Source organism: Odocoileus virginianus, chromosome 27, assembly GCF_023699985.2.
Source record: "Odocoileus virginianus isolate 20LAN1187 ecotype Illinois chromosome 27, Ovbor_1.2, whole genome shotgun sequence".
Lineage (NCBI taxonomy): Eukaryota > Metazoa > Chordata > Mammalia > Artiodactyla > Cervidae > Odocoileus > Odocoileus virginianus.
The window spans coordinates 311,955-334,472 of NC_069700.1; the positions used below are offsets into that span (position 1 = coordinate 311,955).

The following is a 22,518-nucleotide window of genomic DNA, read 5'->3' on the forward strand; positions in this document are numbered from 1 at the left end:
CGTCTTTAAGACGCATTCACTTCTAAGCCAGCAGCGGAGGCATTTTCTGAAGGTGCTTGAAAGGGCACCCACAGGTGACGCAAGCTGGAGTCCGCCCTGCAGGACTTCTCAGAGCCTTTATAGGCTGCACACCACAGATCCTGGAGAGGGGGCTCTGCGACTGTACCTCTCAAACCTGAGGCCGTGGGAACCCTCCACCCTGTGCTTTGTAAAGGGCATTCTTCAAACTGCACAGTAAGAGATGTTGCCATGTACGTTCCGTTTGCCTTATGACCTAATATGCAATCACAATGCAAATTATAACATGGCAGTGGTGGGATTTTGAGCCTGGGGTGCAGCACTGCAGTCACCGCTGCGCCTACATGCGGGAGGGGCCGCCATCCACGTGTGTCAAAGGAGCCAAAGGAAGCAGACGGGTGCTTTCTACATCTGATCAGAGAACGAAAATAACATTGTTCTGTGTCTCTATGAAGACCATAAAGGCTAAATGGTGATGGGTGAACAAACACTCATTACCCTTAGGAGACATGCAGAAGGTCGACCATGGCAAAATGCAATCACCGTGCACAGTTCAGCCTCCTCGGAAGGACGGGAACCTCCACTGGACGTCACCGCCTCTTGCGGGAGGACGCTCGGTCAGCCAAGTCCAGTGGCACCTAGACTCCTTAAGGAGTGGTTCCATCAACAACAGGAGTGAACGCAGGGACACAGACAGGTATTTCTATGTCCCCCTGCAGACCCAGGTGGCTCAGACGGTGAAGAATCTGCTGCAATGAAGGATACCCGGGTTCGATCCCTGGGTCGGGTAGATCCCCTAGAGAAGGGAATGGCCACCCACTCCAGTATTTTTGCCTGGGAAACCCCACGGACAGAGGAACCTGGCAGGCTACAGTCCATAGAGTTGCAAAGAAACAAGACTGAGTGACTAAAATTTTCACTTTGTGCAAAGCACAACAGCCCAAAAGTAGGAGCAACCCAAGGGTCCATAAACACATGAATGGATATGTAAAATGTCCACACACACAATGGAGTATTATTCAGCCCCCAAAAGGGAGGAGATTCTGCCACAGACTACACCAGTGATGACCCTTGGGGACACTACACTCAATGAAATAAGTCAGTTACAAAAGGGCAAATAGTGTTTGATTCTACTTATCCGATGCTGTTAAGAGTCAGATCCACAGAGACAGAGAGTCGAAGGGCGGGTGCTGGGATGCGGGAAGTGAGTGGTGAATGGGGACGAGTCTCCGTTTAGGAAGATGATAACGTTCTGCAGATGATGGTGGTGATGGTTGTACAACATCGTGAATGTACTTAATGCTAGTGAACTGTGTACCTAAAAATGGTTCACGCGGTTATGTTTTACTTAATATATATTTTATCAGAATTTTAAAAAGTGAAATAAAATTGTGTTCCAGTTCTAACAAAGATGAACCTGAGATGACTGATCAGCGTTCTGCTTAGCTCACACACAGAGGCTGCAGGAAGCACGGGGCAGCCCCTTCGTGCCGGGTAACTCTAGGAGCCGGAGCGCTGAGCGGAAAGGTGCTGAAGATCCGGGGACCACACCTCGCCCCGTGCTGAGCAGGCGCGGAGCCGCGCCTCTGCCAGACCAGGTCTGGGTCTCACAACCACGCATGCGTGCGGCAAAGGCCACGCTGTGAACAAGCCACGCGTAAAATCACCTTTCGCAAGGTCTTCTTTCAAATCATGGGGCTGATTTTACAAAACCTGGAGGAACCGAGCCCCCAGCTGCTGCACACACTGTTGTTCAGAGCACCGCCTTCCTGAGCGCAGGAGAGACGCTTTCCTCTCGGCGCGGAAACGCCATCACCGTCAGAATGAACTCAGCTTCTCTGCAGAACACCGGGGCCCACGTCCTCACACCGGGGTCTCAGGACAAGCGCGTCCCTGGTGCCTTCACCTGCTTCAACAGGAGTCCAGTTCATCGGGGACGACGCGTGCGCACCGACACAAACACGCTTCCCGACCAAAGGCCCAGGGACTTGAAAACGGGACAACCCCAGGGAAAGCGCCACGGCTTCCGAGCTTCAGAAGTGGCCGGAGCCGTGTCTGCCTGCACTTCGCGGCTTCCTTTAGGGTCTGCAGGCAGGGGAGAGGGCGGGAGGGCCGAGCCTCCCACACACGCCAGCCCTGCTGGTAAACCCTCTTCTAAGCCCCTCCTGGCCCTGAAGGGGACGAGCAGGACCCTGCAAGCATGTCCATGGGAAGAGAATTCCCTGGCCCGTCCCTCCACGCGGGCCGCCGCTCCGCCTTCAGCTGTGGCTGGTGGCCGGCGGATGCCCCCTCTGTTCTGTTTGGTCTCCTGCTCCAAATTTAACACCAGGGCTGTCTGCCTGCAGCAGGCTCACCCAGGTCTCCCTAAGCCAGGAGGGACGGGGGTCCCCAGCACAGTTCCCCTGTGGCTGGAGAGCCTGCAGCCCAGCGCCCCCGGAGTGGGGAGGACGACCACAGCCGCGCGTGGTACCCGCCCCGCGGTCAGGGGACCAGTGGGTCCTCGCAGGGCTTCTTCGGCCTCCCAGCACCACATGGTCCCCGCGGAGCTCCTCCCGCCACCCCCTCATCGCCGGAGAGGTGCAGGGCAGCTGTGGGCCAGGACGCTCGCCCGGGAAGCTCTATGTAGATTCCTGCGTCCCAGAGCCCGCAGCTTCTCCCCGACAGCACCCCCTCACTCCTGCTTTCGACCCCCAGAAAGAGAAGAGAAAGAGGGAGGCTGACCCAGATGACAAGCAAGGCAGGGCCTCCCACCGGTTGCTCTGATTCTGTCAATCAGCGTGGAAGCCTCAGAACTGAAAGGTAAGGACCAGGAAGCGCGTACTAAGTTCCGAACTTCACGTTCACGGAGCCTGCGCGAAACGGCCTGGGACAAGGGACCCCAAGCGCGGCGGGCGAGCGATAGAAGATGGGTCAGAGGCCGTGGGAGCAGGAGCGGCCGTCGACGTCGCGGGGACGTGGACGAGGCTCACGGGAGACGCAGGGGCGAGCAGTGGACACGAGGCCGCGGGCCAGTGCTGCGCTGCCCGAGGCGGACACGCCTGCTCGGGGCGGGGTGGCGGAGCTGCGCGCGCGGAGCGCACTGCGGCTTAATTCAGGTTCAGAGGTGTAGGGGGCTCCCCTACACCTCAGACGGTAAAGAGTCCACCTGCAGAGCAGGAAACCCAGGTTCGATCCCTGGGTCGGGAAGATCCCCTGGAGAAGGCAAGGCTACCCACTCCAGTGTTCTTGCCTGGAGAATCCCACGGACAGAGGAGCCTGGTGGGGCACAGTCCATGGGGTTGCAGTCGGACACGGCTGAGTGACTGAACACTCGATTTTTTCTAAAAGGCATGTAAATGGGTCCAAACCCACTGAACTACATACTTAAACTCTTCCTGTTTTATACTGTATTTAATTGTACCTCCATTAAAAATTTTTTTGAAACTTTTTATTTTGTATTGGAATATAGCCAATCAGAATACAGCCAATTAACAATGTTGTGATAGCTTCAACTGAAGTGAAGGGACTCAGCCGTATATATACATGTATCCGTTCTCCCCCAAACTCCCCTCCCATCCAAGCGGCCACACAGCAAGGAGCAGAGTGCCCTGGGCCGTACGCAGGTCTGCAGGGAAAGAGCAAGTTAGCCAGGGCAGCAGTGGTCAGGCTCTCTTGCCCACTCCACACACGTCCTACGCCTGGGATCACTCGGGGCACTCCGGGATGTGGTCTGTACAAGCACCGCCTGAGAAGCCCTAGGAGAGTCGCGTTGCATTTTGTCATCAGCGATGCTGCTGTGTCAGCCATGAGGGGGTTAAGCAGGTCGGCCCCGCTGCTGTGAATCAAGACGGTAGTTCCCACGGCTCCTCACAAGTTCTTCCAGCTTTCCCGCCCGCGCCTGGCCCACCCTGGTTCAGCGAGCACGGAGAGACAGCGAACAGCGACACAAGGTCCTTGTTGGTGATCCATTTTAAATATCGCAGTGCTGTACCCCCATTTTTTAAAACCTGGGAGGATTGTTTTAAACGGGTCCCCAAAGACAAGGCAGAAACACCGAGCTGACTGGGGCTTCCCTCTCCTCGCCTTCCCAGGTCTCTGGTGACAAGGGCGAAGGAGACGCGGGGTGGGGGTGAGGGGTGGGGGGCGACCGCCCCGACAGAAGAGCCTGCAGGCTGGACAAACCTCGAGCAGGGAAGGCAGCAGTCCGGACTTGCCATCTGCTCAAGGAGACCCCCTCCAGGCCACGAGCTCACGACAGCGCAAGCGACCCCCGCAGGTGCTGTTTATTCCAACCCTGCACCGCCCCCCGTGAATGGCACCCCCAGATGCTCGGGTCCACAGCCACCTCTCCTATCACCCGCCCCTCCCCCACCCCGTCGCCGCGGGGGCTCCAGCCACTGCAGATCCGTCACTGCAGCAGACAGAATCGTCTGGAGAAGCTACCTTCTTGCAAAACGGACGTGAAGGACAGAACCACCCCGGCGCAGGGATAAGAACCTGCTCTCGTCTCCCTGAGAGCACCCTGTCGTGGGCTGAGCTATGTCCCCAACATGAGCTGGTGGCTCAGAACCGTACGTGGAGAAGGGGCTTCACAGAGACGGTCAAGGTCAGGTGATGTCAACAGGGTGGGTCCCCATGGGGGCGTGGTGTCCTTGGGAAAAGGGGACACGTGGATACAGAGACATTGGAGAGAGGCCGGGGTGAAGACACGCGGGGAAAGCCGCTATTGGGAGGGTCACTGCACCAACACCAGGATGGAACCATGTCCCCTCAAAATCCACCTGCAGAAGCCCTGCCCACTGGCGCTTCAGATGTAGCGGAATCTGGACACAAGCTTTCAAGAGGTGAAGGTATTAGTCTCTGAGTTGTGTCTGACTCTTTGCGACCCCACGGACCCTCCGTCCGTGGGACTCTCCAGCCGCGAATACTGGAGCGGGTTGCCATTTCCTTCTCCAGGCGATCTTCCTGACTCAGGGGTCAAACCCACGTCTCCTGCATTGGCAGGCAGATTCTTCACCATCTGAGCCATCAAGAGGTGATTAAGCCGTCGAGAGGAGGTCATTGTGGGGGGGGGGGGGGTCCCACGGTGTCCTTACCGAGGAGGAAATCAGGACACAGATGCTCAGAGGAGAGACCTGAGGACCCAGGGAGGAGATGGCACCTACCAGTTAGGGAGAGAGGCCTCGGGAGAACCCACCCTGCATGGCCTGTGACCCTGAGTCCAGCCTTGAGCCTGGGAGGGACTCGGTCCTGCTGTCTCAGCCCCAGCCTCTGGGGCTCTGATACAAGCACCCTAGCAGTGTCAGCCTCCTACAGAGTCAGGGCGAACCTCTGCTGAGGAAGGTGGGGAAAAGATGCAGAAAAGATTGTGGAATCCAGAGATGCCCGACGTTTTCCTGCCCGTCTCAGAACCCTTTGTGACCCGACGTTTTCTGCCCTTGGCAGCAAGCGGGCAGCATCCCTACTGGCCCGCAAGGGCTCAGACCTTCACAACTCTGGGACATCTCTCTCCCAGGATGAAACAAGAGCTTCTACCCGCTTCCTGCTGCCCCCCGCCCCTTGCAGGCTCTCCCACCCACGCTGTTTCCATTCTCCTCATCTCTGGGCCCTCCCTGTCCGCGGGGCATGACTCACGGACTCTCAGCACAGCGCTGAGCAAACAGAGCCGCCCAGCAAACACAGGACCTTCACACCCTCTGCACTTTGCCCCCGGGGTCCTCTCCCCAAGTGAACAGGAACCTGAGGGGTTCAGCTGCTGCCTCTGCCCTATGGGTTTAACCAGGTCGCTGAGGAGAGGCGGCTGTGGACCACGACCTGCTGCCTGGCAAGGAAAAAGCCTCTTGGAGACTGAAAACCTACTCTTGGTAGCAGGTGTTCAGGCTAAGTCCCTTCAATCATGTCCACCTCTTTGCGATCCCATGGACTGTAGCCCACCAGGCTCCTCTGTCCGTGGGATTCTCCAGGCAAGAATACTGGAGTGGGCTGCCATGTCCTCCTCCAGGGGATCTTCCCGACCCAGGGATCAAACCCATGTTTCTTGCGTCTCCTGCACTGGCAGAAGGGTTCTTTCCCACCAGCCCCACCTGGGAGGCCCTCAGTATCATAAACGGTCTTTAAACCCTGGTCACCCCCACCCTCCCACCTGCTCAGGTTGTCAGCTTCCCCCAGATTGCTGCTGGACTGAGACCCATAACCAAGCCTCAAGGATTTCTTTCTTCACCGGCCTCCCTGGAATCACTTCTCTGAGACTCCGGTCAAAACTCCAGTCAACGGAGGACCAGAGTTACAAACAGGGAAAAATAAGATGGCAGGTGAGAGACTCATTAAGGAGAGAAATCACTGCTTATGCCTAAACCACAATTCAATCCAGACCTGTAATCCGCAGACACACAAAACCCCAAAAAAACCTCAAAACAGCCTCATAACCTTGATGATACCCGTTTTTGAAAGCGGCTTCTTCTGGGACTTTCCAGAGAAAGCATTAAAAATAAGACTTCTATCACGATGAAATAATAAAAAACCCTCCCCTGGAGCCTAGAAGACTTTACAGTTCACCCACCATGCGACCGCTCCAGAAGCTTTCAGACGCACCACTGTCTCTCTGTACTGTCTCTGGGTGACCGCTGACCGAGGCATCTTTGCTTCCTACTGGAAAGTTACATCTAAGAGCCAGCGAAGATGCGCCCTAGCCCCAGAACGCTCCGCCAGGCCTCCATGTCCGCAGCCCCGGATAGCCCTTCCTATCAGGACTCCGAGCACAGACCCTCAGAAGGACAGTGAGCGGGACAGGCGGACGGCAGGGTGTCTAAGGAGGGAAAGATCTCACCGGCTGGGGAAGCCGTGGGTCCGAGCTTCCCCAAAGTGGGCAGTGGGCTCCAGGCAGCGGAGGGGCCCCACGCCAGCAGCTCTGGAGACCCTCCACGGCTGACTGTCAGAGGCACACGCGTCGTGGGCGACATCACACCTAGACCACAGCAGCTTTGCTGTCTGTGCTGGGGCGGGGGGCTGGGGGCGGGGAGGGGGGGGTCTCCCTGATCACGGCTCTGACGCCGTGAACGGTGCTCGTGCTCAGGGTTGGGGGGGCACCCTGATCGCGGCTCTGACGCTGTGAACGGTGCTCTTCACGGCCTGTGCTGGGGGCGGGGGGCACCCTGATCGCGGCTCTGACGCCGTGAACGGGGCTTGTGCTCAGGGTTGGGGGGGCACCCTGATCGCGGCTCTGACGCTGTGAACGGTGCTCTTCACGGCCTGTGCTGGGGGCGGGGGGCACCCTGATCGCGGCTCTGACGCCGTGAACGGTGCTCTTCACGGCCTGTGCTGGGGGCGGGGGGCACCCTGATCGCGGCTCTGACGCCGTGAACGGGGCTCGTCCTCAGGGTTGATCGCGGCTCTGACGCCGTGAATGGGGCTCGTGCGTGGTTCTGGCCTCCAGCGCTCGCTACCAGGGTGCAGCTCTCCTTTCCTGCCGCTGAAAACACTATCAAACCACCTCAATGGGAATTACAGAAAAGACTGGTCTGAATTAGGGCCATTTTGAAAATAAATACCTGTCACTTGCAAATAAATGTTTCCTTTACAAGTAATTAACCACTATTCAAAGCTGAGGTTCAAAGGGCCTGTTTAATGAGGGGCGGACTTGTTGGCGACACCGGTTTACAGGTACACTCCGCCGGCTGCTGTTTCACAACGCGCCTCCTGGGCAGGCCGGCCCCGGCGGACGGCTCTCAGACCCTCAGAGGCCCCTCCACGGGGCTGACGGCCATTCCCGGCCTCTCTGCAGGGCGGACCCGCGTTCCAGGGGAGCCGTGGTCTCAGCTGGGCTGCCCCCGGCCGTCTGTTGGCTGGGCGTCTACACCACACGGTGGACGTCTACACGAGCCTGGACCTGAACCCTCGACATCGGGGCGGATCACCCTTTGCTGCTCCGCACAGGGCAGCACCCCTGCTCCCCGGGAGTCTCTAGCACCCCGTCCTCCTCTGACGTGACAGCCACGGGTGCCCCGGGGAAGCACACACCACTGGAGATACCCGAGGACCTTTACAACAACGGATGCTGGGGGTCTGCAGATGCTCCCCAAAGTTCCCCAGGTGCATCTCCGATCCTAGATCCAGAAAGACCAACTCTGTCCACGCGGACCTTGCATTGGAAGGAAAGACTGTGGCGAACAGGTCTGTAAAACATCGGCTTAAAGCCAGGATGGGGCCCAGGGCCCAGGATGAAGCCCAGTGTGATAAGCTGCTGGTTCAGGCGCATCGCATGGCCCTTCACGGTCCTCAGCAGCTCCTGGAAATGGGAAGTCAGGCCTGAGCTGACCTGCAGTTATGTCCTCTGAATCTGAGAATTAAGTCAGCTTCCCCACCCCCCACCCCCATGAGGGCAGAGAATGATTCCACTTACATGAGGTGCTGAGTAGTCAATTCACAGAGACAGAAAGTAGAGGGTGGCACCTAGGGGCTGCGGGACAGGGAGTTGGTGTTTGATGGGGACAGAGGTTCGGTTTGGGAAGACTCTTAGAAAGTTCTGGAGGAGGATGGAGGCGATGGTCGCACAACACGGTGACTGTCCTCAACGCCATCACACTGTGTGCTCACCAAGGGTTCAAATGGCCAACTTTATGTTGTGAAGATTTCACCATAATTATGGAAAAAGTTTTAAAGGAGGACAAGGACTTCGTGTTTTCTGCAGACGCTCATGTACGTCCATTTGGGAATAGTGGAATGCCTCAGGAAGAAGCCACCAAGAGTGGCCAATTTCTAAAGCACCGTTTTTTTTTTTTTTTTTTTTTTAAGCACACAGACACACTTTATTATCTACACTTAATATTCCCTGTTGACCAGATAATTTTTAATAGAGGTGAAAAGAGGGAAACCATGATCACACACAGACGTCACTCTGCAGACACTTTGATTCATCTCCCTGCTGATAAATACATACCTCGATAATTGGGATCACTATACATACTTACAACCTTCGCACTTAGAGGATAATCGCTTTACATTATTGTGCTGGTTCCTGCCACAATCAACATGAAGCAGACACAGGTGTCCCTGTGTCCCCTCCCTCCCGAAACGCCTCCCAGGCCCTCCCCATCCCACCCCTCCAGCTCTTCTCGAGCGCTAGCTTCAGCTCCCTGCATCACACAGCGAATTCCCACGGGCTCCTTCACACATGGTGATGTGTGTGCTTCCACGCGACTCTCAATCCGTCCCACCCTCTCCTTCCCCCACTGTGTCCAAAAGTCTGTTCTGTACGTCTGTGCCTCCACTGCTGCCCTGCAAATAGGTTCATCCATACCATCTTTCTAGTTTCCATATGCATGGGTGATATACACAATATTTGTCTTTCTGACTTATCCACTCTATATAATAGGCTCTAGGTTCATCCACCTCATTAGGACTGACTCAAATGCATCCTTTTTTGTGGCTGAGTAATGTTCCATTGTATACACGGACCATAATTTCTGTATCTGTTCACCTGTCGATGGACATGTAGGTTGCTTCCATGTCCTGGCTATTATAAAACCTGTGGCAACAAACAGCGAGCTCCATGCCTCTCTTTCAGTTACGGTTTTCTCGGGGTGTATGCCCGGCAGCGGGATTGTTGGGTCCTAGGGTACTCCTATTTCTAGCTTTTTAAGGACTGTCGCTACTGTTCTCCATAGTGGCTGTATCAAGTTACGTTCTCAGCAACGCTGCAAGAGGGTTCCCTTTGCTCCACATCCTCTCCAGCATTACTGTTTGTAGATTTTTTGATGACGGTCATTCTGATGAGGGTGAAGTAATACCTCATTGTACTTTTGTTTGCATTTCTCTAATAATGATCAATGCTTAGGATCTTCCATGTATTTGTTGGCCATCTGTCTGTCTTCTTTGGAGAAATGTCTGTTTAGGTCTTCTGCCCATTTTCTGATTGGGTTGTTTGTTTGATATTAAGCTGCTTGTATGTTCTGCAGATTGTCAGTGTTTCATTTACAATTATTTTCTCCCATGTTGAGAGTTGTCTTTTAATCTTGTTTATTGTTTCCTTTGCTGTGCAAAAGCTTTCAAGTCCCATATGTTTACTTATGTTTTTATTTCCATTACTCTAGGAGGTGAGTCACAGAGGATCTTGCTATGGTATACGTCAAAGAATGTACCGCCTATGTTTTCCCCTAAGAGCTTTATAGTTTTGGGCCTTACTTTTAAATCTTTAATCCAAGTTGAGTTTATCTTTGTGTGAGGTGTTAGGAAGTGTCCTAGTTCCATTCTTTTCTGTAGCTGTCCAGTTTACCCGGCGCCACTTATTGAAGAGGCTGTCTTTTCTCCATCGTGTATTCTTGCCTCCTTTGTTAATGATAAGGTGCCCATAGGTGCGTGGGTTTAGCTCTGGGCTTTCTATCTTGTTCCATGGGTCTATATTTTTGTTTTTTGTGCCAGTACCATACTTTCTCACTAACTGTAGCTTTGCAGGATAGAGAGGAGTCAGGAAGGTTGATTCCTCCAGGTCCATTCTTCTTCTACAAGATCGCTTTGGCTGTTCAGGGTCCTGTGTGTATCCATACAAATTGTGAAATTTTTTGTTTTAGTTCTGTGAAAAATACCATTGGTAGTTTGATAGGGCTTGCACTGAATCTATAGATTACTTTGGGTAGTACAGGCAAAGAAGGAACCTACCTCAATATAATAAAGGCCCTATACAACAAACCCACAGCAAACATTATTCTCAATGGTGAAAAATTGAAAGCATTTACTCCAAGATCAGGAACAAGACAAGGGTGTCCACTCTTGATATTATTATTTAACATAGTTTTGGAAGTCCTGCTGCTGCTGCTGCTGCTGCTGCTGCTGCTAAGTTGCGTCAGTCGTGTCCAACTCTGTGCGACCCCATGGACTGTAGCCCACCAGGCTCTCCTATCCCTGGGATTCTCCAGGCAAGAACACAGGAGTGGGTTGCCATTTCCTTCTCCAATGCATGAAAGTGGAAAGTGAAAATGAAGTCGCTCAATTGTGTCTGACTCTCAGTGACCCCATGGACTGCAGCCTACCAGGCTCCTCTGTCCATGGGATTTTCCTAGCCGCAGCAATCACAGAAGAAAAATAAATAAAAGGAATCCAGATTGTAAAAGAAGAAGTAAAACTCTCACTATTTGCAGATGACATGATACTATACATAGAAAACCCTAAAGATTCCACCAGAAAATTACTAGAGCTAATCAATGAATATAGCGAAGTCACAGGATAAAAAATAACATATAGAAATCCCTTGTATTCTTATATACTAACAATAAAAAATCAGAAAGAGGAGTTAAGGAAACAATCCCATCCACCACTGTAACAAAAAGAATAAAATACCTAGGGATAAACCTACCTAAAGAAACAAAACATGGTATATGGAGAACCATGAGACACTGATGAAAGAAATCAAAGGTAACACAAACAGATGGAGAGACACACCATGTCCTTGGATCGGAAGGGTCACTATTGTGAAAATGACTATACTACCCAAAGTAAAGCATCTTTTAAACACACAGAAAAAGCAGCTTTTAATCTAATCTGGGAGGAAGCAGTCTGCAGTGCAAATTACGGGGCTGAGAGCATAACCATCCATAATTGAATATGACCCCTGGGAGGCTGGTGGCTGGCTTACACCACTGCTGTTGCCCGCCATTGCATGTATTCTTTAAATGATGCTAAGAAGTAAAATGTGACCATCAGCCAGCAGGAATCAAGTTATACAAAGACCGACCCTCTTCCCCACTTAAAAAAAAAAATGCTGACAAACACTTAACCAGCATTCCTCTGACTCGGCATCCTCCCCGCCGGCTCCTGTGACTCAGCGCGGGGTCCGCTGCTCAGATAAGGAAACTGGCTCACTTCTCTGAGGAGCAGGCTCTCCAGTGCCGGGTGCCTCCCAGGCCCTGCAGGCCCCCTCCTAACGAGACACTCAGGGCTCAACTGGTTAGGGCCGTGCCCCCAGACCCAGGCCCCCCAAAAGTGAGTTACACTTTCATTGCAAGACAGCGAGGAAAAGACATAAACACAGGGAAGGAAAAGCAGAAGGAGAAGGATGTGAAACTGGGAAGCGAGAGGCGGGACGGCAGGGGGACACTTGCTGGGCTTCGCAGCGCTGACTGCTGACTCTGTGAACAGGGACGGGCGCGTGGCCCCTGGGGGCACCGCAGGAGGGCCGCGTTTGGCTTCTGGCTCCGTGGTTGGCACCTTCGTCTTGGGAACCATACGAGCAAGAGGGCCTGCGTTTTCATCTTGCAAGTTACGTGGTTGGTCTTGAGTAGAAGAAAGGTTTGCAGACCCGCCCTCAGGGGCAGGGGTGGGGGCAACACTTGGCCCCACGCTTCAGTGCCCGTCCAGGGGCTTGCTCCAAGCCCCCTCTGCCCTGGAGCTAACAGCTGAGGCCATCTGTACCTATTTCCAGAAGAAAAGCCTCAGGAAGCATGGTCCTGCTGATTCTACACCAAGCTTAAGAAGCCAGGTAAGTTACATCCTGAGTCTCTGGGAAGAAGACGACTTTGTCTGAAGCATTTAATGGTGAAAGCATCTATATTCATTTATTCTCCATTCATTGCCAAAAAGAGCCATGTCTAGTCCCTTTCACCCCCAAAAAGAACAGCCGCTCTTGTCTCCTGTCACAAGGTCTGGAGGGGTCCCTCACTCTGGGTAACTGCACAGTTTCAGAAACCTGTGTCCTCGGCCCTGAATCCGGCGTTGGACAGAGGCCCACACTGGCCAATGCCTGACCAAAGACTGGGAGAGCAAAACCCAGTCTGGGGAGGGGGTGGAGGGGAGCCAACTCCAGGAGAAGCTCACGTGGCTTCCGAAAGGCTGAAGAAGGTTGCAGGGCCACTGAAACAGCCCCCTGCCCCACTTTCTGGCCTCAGATCCCGCCTTGGGTTTCCTCAGCCATTTCTGCATTTTTCAAACCAATTTCTTCTCTATTTTGTTAATGTCATTGGAAACTTGTTCCATTACTTGCAACCAGACGAGTCCTGAGCCGAGAGGGTCAGTCAGCACTTCATCTGTGCAAATGAGGATCCAAGAGCCCACTGGTGGTTTTAGAGGACAGCAATGATTTGCTGTAGGGGAAAACCGCTTCAACCGGCCCATAAGCCTGCCCCTTTCCCAGAAACACAGGCTTGTGAATCTCCAGGTCAGTTGTCTGGGGGAGGTCAGCTCCTACACAATGACCAGCACGGGGTAAACACTGAGAGAAGCAGAGATCCAGGTCTGTGGACCACCAAGGTCAGGTCAAGGCCTCCCACAGACAGAACCGGGAACACCGCCGGAGGTGGAGCCTGGCCCTTTCCCCTGCTTGCCCCTGCTCTGAAGTCCTCTCCCCGATCCTTGCGGTCAGGGCTCAGGTTACCCTCTGCCCCTGTTTAAAATTCCACTTTCCCTCCATCCGTTTCCACCCAGCACAGCCAACCAGACTTCCAAACTCAGAACACCGTCTTCCACCAAAGGGCATGGACTCAGATTTCTGACCCAGGACCTCAGTGGAGGCAAGGAAGCCTCCCCACTCTTCCACCCACCAGGAGGTCAGGAAGCTCCTCTCCTTTATCAGATCCCTGGGCCCTGTAGCCAGAGACCTGCTCTGTTTTCATGTGAAAACCACAAATACCTCCCAGCCCCTTCAAGGGTCTTTCAGGCAGACCCCCCTGGAGGTCCCTCTTGGCCGGCCCCCTCCGGCCCCCTGGACTAGGGCAGCCAGTCTGAAAGGTGCAGCTGGCTTCCCGTGTCATCAGTTTCCGGGCGAAGGCGAGAGACGCCCTGGAACGGCTGCAGAATAAACTGCCCGTCCAGGTGTGGTCTATCAGCTCCTCCCCATCTAAGCATTTCTGACCTGACTCGCTCAGCCAGTCCTCAGCCCACAGATGGGGAGGAAAGGAATCTGAGATTTCCAGGTGCCTCCGGGAGGGTGGGGGCCTTGCTCCCATTCTTGCCCCCTCCCCCGGCGCAGGGCGGGGGGGAGCCCTGAGCCCCTCTACCCGTGAAAGTCCTATAGATGAACGGTCGTAACCTCCCTGCCAAACCAGAGAACACCAGCCTTTTCATGACATGAGCTCAGGCGAGCTGATGTGTATGGTGAGGACTCTGTGGGTGAAAGGTACACATCTAGTGGGGAGATGGACAGACACACGGCCAGTGCTGGGGGCATTGTGTGCAGACTGGGCGGATCTAAAGAATGAACAGGGACCGGCGGGCCGGCGGAGGAGGAAAGCGTTCCAGGAAACGGGCTCAGAAGGCAGAAGGAGCAAAGATCAGGGAAGCTGCCGGCCAGGTCTGCACGGCCCACTACAGGAAGCCACAGTAACAGCCCCCAGCCACCCCCATCCTCCGGCAGCAGCAGGACCCCACCTCTGATTGACTGGCAAAGATGAAGATAAAGGGCAGGGTCCCCCCCATCACCCCCGTCCTCCAGGTGGGGCCCCAGGGCAGAGGCAGGCACACCCTCAGGCGGAGCGGGTGAGAGATTCTAACCCTGCAGCTCCAACTCTGGACATGCCAGTGACCGCCCGCCTCCTCCTCCCTGAACTGAACTTCGGACTTGTAGATAACACCACAGTCAGCCGTGCCCGGGACAGACTTTCACCCGTGCCGGGCGCTGGGCATAGGTGAAGCTGGTTGAATGGACCCCACGCTAGCCAGTGGCTTCCCGTTTCAGGGCCCTCAACCTTGGGGAAATTTACTTAGCAGCCTCCCCTTTGGAGCCAGAGAGCAAGAGAAAATGCTGGAACTCTCCAAGGCTGGTGCTTCTCCTATCAACAGCGCTGGGGCCGGGTCAGGCACACTTGTCCAAGGCCTACGGTGGACCTGCTGGCCAGACGACTTCTCCACGGCTCCCCTTCAGGCCCCCCTTGGGGTCAGCAGCCTCCCTCTGGCAGGAGAAGCAGGCCCAACCTCCCTGCCACCCGTCCGCGGGGCCCCAAGCAGGGTCGACCCCAGCCCCCATCTCACCCCACAGGCCCTCCCCGGGCGCCTGCCTTTCCAGCCCCTCTCTCGGCCGGCTGAGCCGAGACTGTGAGTCACCCTGGCCCATGCTCCGGGCCGCCCTGCAGATCCAGGCTCCCGCAGGCCCCAGGGCCCTTGCAGAAGCCGCTCGCTCTCCAAGGGAAAGACCCCCACGCACTCACACCCCGCCTCTGTCTCTCGGCATCTCAGGCCTCAGTGTCAACGCGGCCGGTTCGCCTGGCCCAGGCGCTCTGCTCTCTCTCTCATTTCCCTTTCTTTCCGTGCACTCGGCTCAGTTTGTAATTAAAAAGTCACGATGATTAGTTAAGGTGCACCTCCCTCGTTAGTCTATCAGCTCGGTGGGACCTGCGCTATTTCAGCCTGGCGCTGTATCCCCAACACAAACCACAACGCCTGGCTCAGGATCCGCACTCCTGTCCGCAGAAGGGAGGAGGGGGCAGTGGGGGAGGTTAGGAAAACAGACAGGAATGGCCCAGGGCCTCAGTCAGGGGGCCTGCTGATCGCCTAACAACGGCTTCAAAGAATGAATGGGAAACCCAGGTGTGCAGCGTTTGTAGACGTCCCCGGGGCAAACGCTCCCAGCCGCCAGCCCTGCATCCTGACCAGCCGGCTCCAAGCCAGGACGGACAGGCCGTGTCCAACATGCTTCTGTTGCTGTTGTTCAATCGGTCGTGACTGACTCTCTGACCCCATGAACTGCAGTACGCCAGGCTTCCCTGTCCCTCACCACCTCTCCAAGTTTGCTCACATTCCTGTCCACTGAGTCCATGATGCTATCCGTCCGTCTCATCCTCTGTTCTTAAACGACATCAACTTTTGCTTTAAAATTATTTATTTTCGTTGGAGGCTAATGACTTTACAATCCTGTGGTGGTTTTTGCCGTACACTGACATGAATCAGCCACGGGTGTACATGTGTCCCCGTCCTGAGCACCCCTCCCACCTCCTCCCCCCCCCCACAAGTGACATCCACTGTTGACTCACTACTACCTGGGACTGAAGGCCAAGATGAACTGAGGCTTGTAAAAAAGGCCGAAGACAAGAGGTTGTGCAGCTGATCCAGACCGAGAAGATGAAGGAAAGGTGAGACCTGGGACGAACACCGTCCCCCAAAAGATGGAAGAGCTGCTTAGTAACTGTGCAACATCCCGTCTCTCCATCAGTGAGGACCAGGCCGGATTCTACACAGAGGAACTCGTCACGAGCAAGTCAAAGCCTTAGAGAAAAGCTGCTATACCCGCTGACCTAACATTTGTTTTCCTTCCCAGTAATTTATCCTAATAGCTCAAAAGAAGCAAATCTGACCCTGCAACACCAAATCAAAAAAGTACTGAGATCATAAAAATATTAGAAGACAGTGTTTTTGCCCTAATATTCCAGGATTGTAGAAGCCCTAAATCTAACACAAAACCCAGAAACCATAAAAAATTCATTTGACATTATCCAAACCAAAAGTCTGTGCGTGATGAAAACACCACAAACAAAATTAAAAGACAAACAACACACTGTGGGGAAAAAAAAATTCACAAAACATCCCAGACACTTAATTTACTTTATGCATAATGTACTTCTGTAAATCAGTAGGAAAATAATGCCCTCCCCCTAAAGATAGACACAAAAAGGACGTGAAGACGCAGTTCACAGAAAAGGAAAGAAAAATGGCTCAAAAATTTTCAGAGATGTTTAACCGCCCTCCTCAGAAGACAATGCAAATAACAACAATGACCAAAGACAATTTCTCATTTAGAACTGTGACAATGCTCCAGGGGTGGGCGGGGTGGGGGTAGTGTGGGAACGGGCCTCCCATCTAATCAATGGAAGTGTGAATTGGTAATAAGATCTCTATGGAGAGCACTCTGACAACATCTATCAAAATAAAAACACAGCCTCCACTTCTAGGTTTCATGTGTGCCGGAATTTCACTATATGTTATATAATAACCAAAAGGCCCCCTTAGAAGGTGAGAAAACAGAGAGGAGGCTGCCCGCACTGGTGCACACCCTTCCCCCAAACAGGTGATCAAGAAGCAAGAAACACTGCGTATGGCATATTAAGGTTTAGGAGAGAAGATAGACATAAATGAAAATAGAATATTTTTGGAAAGATACATAAGAAACTGTAACCATGCTTGCTTTTGAAGAGGGAACTTAGACGCAGAGATGGTGAGAAATCTTGCTTTTATTCTTTATGTCCTGTCCCATGTGGGTGCATTTTTTTATTACGGTCAGTTTCTAAAAAAAAAAAAAAAAAAGACATGTACAGACATGTTCACTGCCGTGTTGTATACAGCAGGCAGACTAAACCAAACCACACTGGGATGACCTACAGGTAAGTTCTTTCTAAAACTATTCCTATTGTGATGATATTGTAATTATTCTCCATCCTAATTGTACTGAGCCACTTTAAACAACTTCTAGTGTTGAGCCCCAGAAAAAGAAGTCAAGTTATTTCCTGGGATATTTAAACAGCTCTCAGGTTACACAGGAGAAAAGCCAGCAATCTATGAGAGTTTTTGGCAAATAGAAAAAAAACATCAGGACACTGGAGATGAACAAGCACCTTAAATTTCACGTACAGAAAGAGAGCAGGTTAGGAAGTGTTACTGACACTGATTTTAGGCAAAATTCTAAGGGTTGTTCAAGGAAGTGGAGAGCATTAGAAACCAACAAGGGTTCACTCTGAACAATACAGGGTTCACTATGCAAATTATTGAGAGGAGTGTTTTAAACTCAGCAGAACTGTGTTAAGCATGACAATCTTCCTACGTGGCTGGGCATAAAAGGAAGAGTAAGCAACAGCATGTGGAAGCTGAGGACCAACTTCATGATCCACTTAAGGCTGGTGAACCGACTTAAAACTCAAGACTACACAGTGTTAAGACCGGTCTTGGATGGCTCAACATTCTTAATCAAAGGCACCAACACGTGAAAATGCCCTGAAGACTTTACAGGGCAACATCAGCTTTATTTTGAAGGCACAGTGGATCCTGAAACACCAGGGACCAAGGCAAAGAATAGAAATTTACAAAGACAGAAATAAAGTAGAAATAAAAAAAGATCCTAACAGGAGAGATCTAGCAACCCTAAACTAGCAAGCATGCCACACACGGGCACCGGCTGAGAAAACCCTGCCTGAACAGGATCCCATCGAGCTTTGGGGACTGTGGCCTCAAGGTAGACAGATGATGAGTCTACTGAAAGCCTTCACACGCTGACTGTGAACTTCGTGAGTGGAAGATTCTGATCAGAACAGATCAGGGTGTGTGTGCCTGCTGGCCGTGTCCTGGGCAGTCTGCTTAAGAGACACGCATGCCATGTGAAGCTGTCAGAAGGGTAAATTCTGTTCCTTATGGAAGGACTGAAGGAGCTGGAGATTTCCTAGCCAGGAAAGAACCCAGCCCTTGTACCCTCAGATATCGGAGCAGGTGTGATACGAAGGAAGAAGGACCATTCAGAGGAGAATGCTGCACACACAGGCATGAGACGATCCTTGTTGTTGCCGCCAAAAAGCACATCTTTCTGTTGGAAGAGCTGCTGAGAAGTGGGCTGCTAGCTCGCGGGGCTCTCAGCAAGGGACGGCCATGCTGGGGACGCCACCGGGAGAGGACAGAGGTCTGTCAGCTCCAAAGCCCCGCCTAACTCTAACAGCCTGGAGCTCTATGTGGCCTGGCAGTTTCACGCGTGTAGAGGCTATCCTAGCCTGTATAACCCAGTGACCCCCAGCCTTTTTCACACCGGGGACTGATTTTGTAGAAGACAACTTTCCACAGCCTGGGGGTGAGGGGGATGGTTTGGGGATGATTCAAGTGCATTGCATTGATTGGGCCCTTTATTACTAGTCTAGTGCTGCTACTGATCTGAGAGGAGATATTGGTCTGTGGCACAGAGGTCGGGAACCCCTGTAACAGAAAGGACAATATGTGATATATATATATATATATATATATGGCATATATCTATAACATATATTTAATATAACGTAACATATTCATTGGAAGGACTGATGCCGAAGCTCCAATACTTGGGCCACCTGATTCGAAGAGCTGATTCATTGGAACAGCCCCTGATGCTGGGAAAGATTGAAGGCAGGAGGAGAGGGACAACAGAGGATGAGATGGTTGGATGGCATCACCGACTCGATGGACTTGAGTCTGAGCAAGCGCCGGGAGATGGTGAAGGACAGGGAAGCCTGGGGTGCTGCAGTCCATGGGGTCGCAAAGAGTCGGACGTGACCAAGCAACTAAACAACATCACTATGGACAACAATAAAAGGAAGAGCAAGGCGCCCTCCCCACCTAACACCTGGGGCGAGGACAGGGCCTCTGTGGCAGGGAGGGGCACACGTGCGCTGAAGGAAGCCGAATGACGAAAACCTTGCACGGGGTTTCTTTGAGTGGGGAAGACCTTGGCACTCCGCTGCGGGGGAGGGCACCAGAGAGCACTCCTCAGACCCCGCACTTCCATCTGCTGACAGGAGAAGCAGCCAACTCTACTCCCTCGGGCAAACCACGCTGGCAGGCCCCTGACCCCGGAGTCGGCACCCACCCAGGATACGTTCCGCATCATGCATCTGATCCAGGATCCAGGGGGCACGGCCCACAGAGGAGGCGGCCGGCCTCAGCTCTGCCAGAGTGTGCTTAAAAGGCTCTTGAGAGCATTGGTTATGGAACAGAACACCGTGGAAGGACAGACCTTTATTTAGATCTTATTTGTGCGTGAAAATCAATATGTCCTTTTTAGTCTTGGTCTTGCAGGAAAATGTGTCTCTCCCTACTGCCCCCAAGTCTGCACCTCTTGCACTGCCTTGTCAGCTGCCTGGAGCTGCATGGCAGGCACCCCAAACCACGCTGCGCATACGTGAGCCCCTCGATTGCTCACCTGCAACACCTGTCCAGTTCTCTGAGGTGCCCGCAGAGCCTGCTTTCAAGGACGGTTCTATTTGTCTCCTCCCACCATCCACAGCACGACTAGGTAACGATTCTCTGTCCCACCTCCTAACTCCAAGTTGGCCTCCCCTGTCACCCCGGGACAGACCACCCTGTACATGCATCTGCTTTGATATCCATTATTCCTCCCCTACTGTAGAAAGAGGCTCAAAGTATTTGACAGTGTTGCAAACCCTTATTTTCACAGACATACAAACAGTGTTAAGGTACTCAATGTTCTTCATTTTTCCTGCTGGTAAACAAAAGACAGATATTGACCTCCATGGATGGGAAACAGTCACAGAAACGCCTTGGCAGAGGACAGGCTGACTGGGGGTAGGGGGCTCAAGGTGAACAAGCTAGAAAGATCTTCCCATTAACAGGTAATCCAACAGTTCCCAGAGGCCAGATCATTTCTCAGCAGGCTGGTACAAGCTGAAGACAATGGTTATGATGATGTAAGAGTTTCATCTTACACATCCATGAGGCACAACTGTTTACCAACACACGTTTCCGGGGGGGGGGGGGGAATACATGCCCATGGACTATTATAAACCGTCAAATTTCAGTGTTTTATTTAAACAAAGCATTTCAAACTCTACCCAGAACTGCATGGAAGTGGGGGAAAGGTCTACATTTACTTCGAAAGCCAAATTAGTTGTTTAAAACACAGAAGGGGCAAAATAACACAAGTTGTTTGACGCACTGGCATACGACCTCTCTTACATGTTAAGAAATCCAGACAATATGTAGGGGTCTTGGGTGTTAACTTCCTAGTAGTGCCCATTCTCCGTCTCTTCGCATCTCTTGCAAACACTCCTGTTCTGTCTCCCAGGATGCTGGACCTCGGCTAGAGGGGACCCCTGGGCTGGAGCAAGTCCATGTGGAGCTGAGGCTGGCCAGGATCCGATCTCAACGCCAGGACCAGAGGGCTGCAGTGTGAGAGCCTGGCTGTCCCAGAACAGCACAAACTCAGCACCCTTCCTAACTCCAGAGGTGTTTGCTTTCTCAGGAACACTGGGGGTGGCAAACTCCAACGGGAAATAAATACCCCAGCCTCTGGGAAGGACTGAGCTTGGGGACAGGGAAAGGGAGATTTCAAAGGTCGTTTGCTACTCTGGCCACCACTTGGGCTCTCCCGTCAGCTTTAGTCAGCTTCCAGTGCCAGCGGGGGATGGCTGGGGTCTGCCAGGAAGAACGCCTGGGCATAAGAGCGATTCTGAAGGGGCTGGTTCTCTGTGGGAGACTCGGGGGGCAGTGGGGCAGCAAAGGGCTGAGCCCGGGGCCTGGCTCCAGCGGGCAGACCTTGAGAGCGGCTCACAGACCAGCCTCTCGCCCTCCGCGGGCCACCCCTGCCGGAACGCAGTGACAGCTCCAGGGTGGGGGAGGGGAGCTCGCTCCCTCGCGGCGGGAGGGGCGCCCCTTGTGTGTGCGCCAGCGGGGACGCGAGTTTGGGTTCCCCTGGGAGTCGGGAGGCAGAGCCGCCGCGAAGGGCTGCGGGAGCCCAGCCGCGCACCCAGGCCCGCACCTCTGGGGGACGCAAGGAGGGCGAGCCCACGGGAGGCCGTGGACACGCGAGCGCGCACCACCGCAGGACCCCGTCTGCAGAGCGCGCGGGGAAGTGCGCGGGGACCGCGGAGGGCACAGCGCGCTCGGGATGGGGACGCGGGGCCGGCGCGGTCGCTGGCCTTACCTTGCTGACCACGTTTTGCACCAGGCCTGTGCGGATGCCGTAGTCCCACGCGTGGCAGTCGCAGTTGGAGGCGTTGTCTCCCTTGTCCGGGGGGGACGGGAGGGGCGGCGCCTCGCCGCCGTCCGCGCCGCTGCCATTGCCGAGGGGGCCCGCTGTCCCCCAGGCGGCGGTGGGGAAGGGGGTGGTCGGGGGGCTGGTCCCGTTGGCCAGGTCGCCGCCGCCCCAACGGCCCGTGGCCGTGACCCCCGCCGACTCGGCGCCCTTGCCGGCCCCGCGGCACCAGAAGTTGGGCTGGTCCAGGAGGAAGGAGTCCGAGAACTGGCTGAAGCCTATGAACAGCGCGGGGATCCAGGTGAGCAGGACGAGGGTCTTCTGGTAGCCGCCGCCCAGGCCCCCGAGGAAGGGCAGCACCGACCCGTCGTAGTCCAGCAACAGGAGGCTCGGGTGCGTTCCGCCGGCGGCGTGCGGCGCGGGCAGCGGCTGGATGTCACCGCCGCCCCCGGGGCCCGCGCGTCCCCCGAGGGGCGCCGAGGCCGCCGCGTCCCCGGGCGGCAGGGCGCCGTTCTCCTCGGCCGCGGGCGGCAGCCTCCCGGGCCCGCCGCCCGCCGCCTCGCGCCGCCGGTCTATCGCCATGGCCCGGGCCCGCGGCGCCCGCAGAGGCGCATAGAGCGCGGCGGAGGCTCCCGCGGGGCCCCGGGCAGAGCGCGCGGGCCCGGCGCCGCCGCCGCCGCCGCCGAGCAGGGCCCGCCGCTCGCAGGGACGATCGGCCGCCGCGCGCGTCACTGCGCCCCCATGGCCGGCCACCCGCGCCCCGGCTGCGGCCCCGGCGGGCGCCGGGCGGAGGGCGGGCAGAGGCCGCGGCCCTCAGCCGCCGCCGCTCATCTGCTCAGCGGCCCGGGCGCCGGCGGCCGAGCCCGCCGCTCTTCGCGGCTCCGCGC

General features: G+C 54.5%; 1 protein-coding gene across 6 annotated transcripts in view; it reads right to left on the minus strand.

Moving 5' to 3' along the window:
- SLC22A23 (solute carrier family 22 member 23) overlaps window positions 1-22,313 on the minus strand; it is a 128,837-nt gene extending 106,524 nt beyond the window's left edge. For 4 of the 6 annotated variants that reach the window (XM_070456975.1, XM_070456974.1, XM_070456976.1 and 1 more), the window contains exon 1: window positions 21,581-22,313. In XM_070456975.1, the coding sequence (XP_070313076.1) occupies window positions 21,581-22,213 (633 nt within the window). In that variant the 5' untranslated portion in view covers window positions 22,214-22,313. Of the gene's footprint in view, window positions 1-20,109; window positions 20,839-21,580 lie in introns of those variants that run through there. The other 2 variants (XM_070456978.1, XM_070456979.1) reach the window with 2 other exon arrangements.
- Window positions 22,314-22,518: the final 205 nt, after the last annotated feature.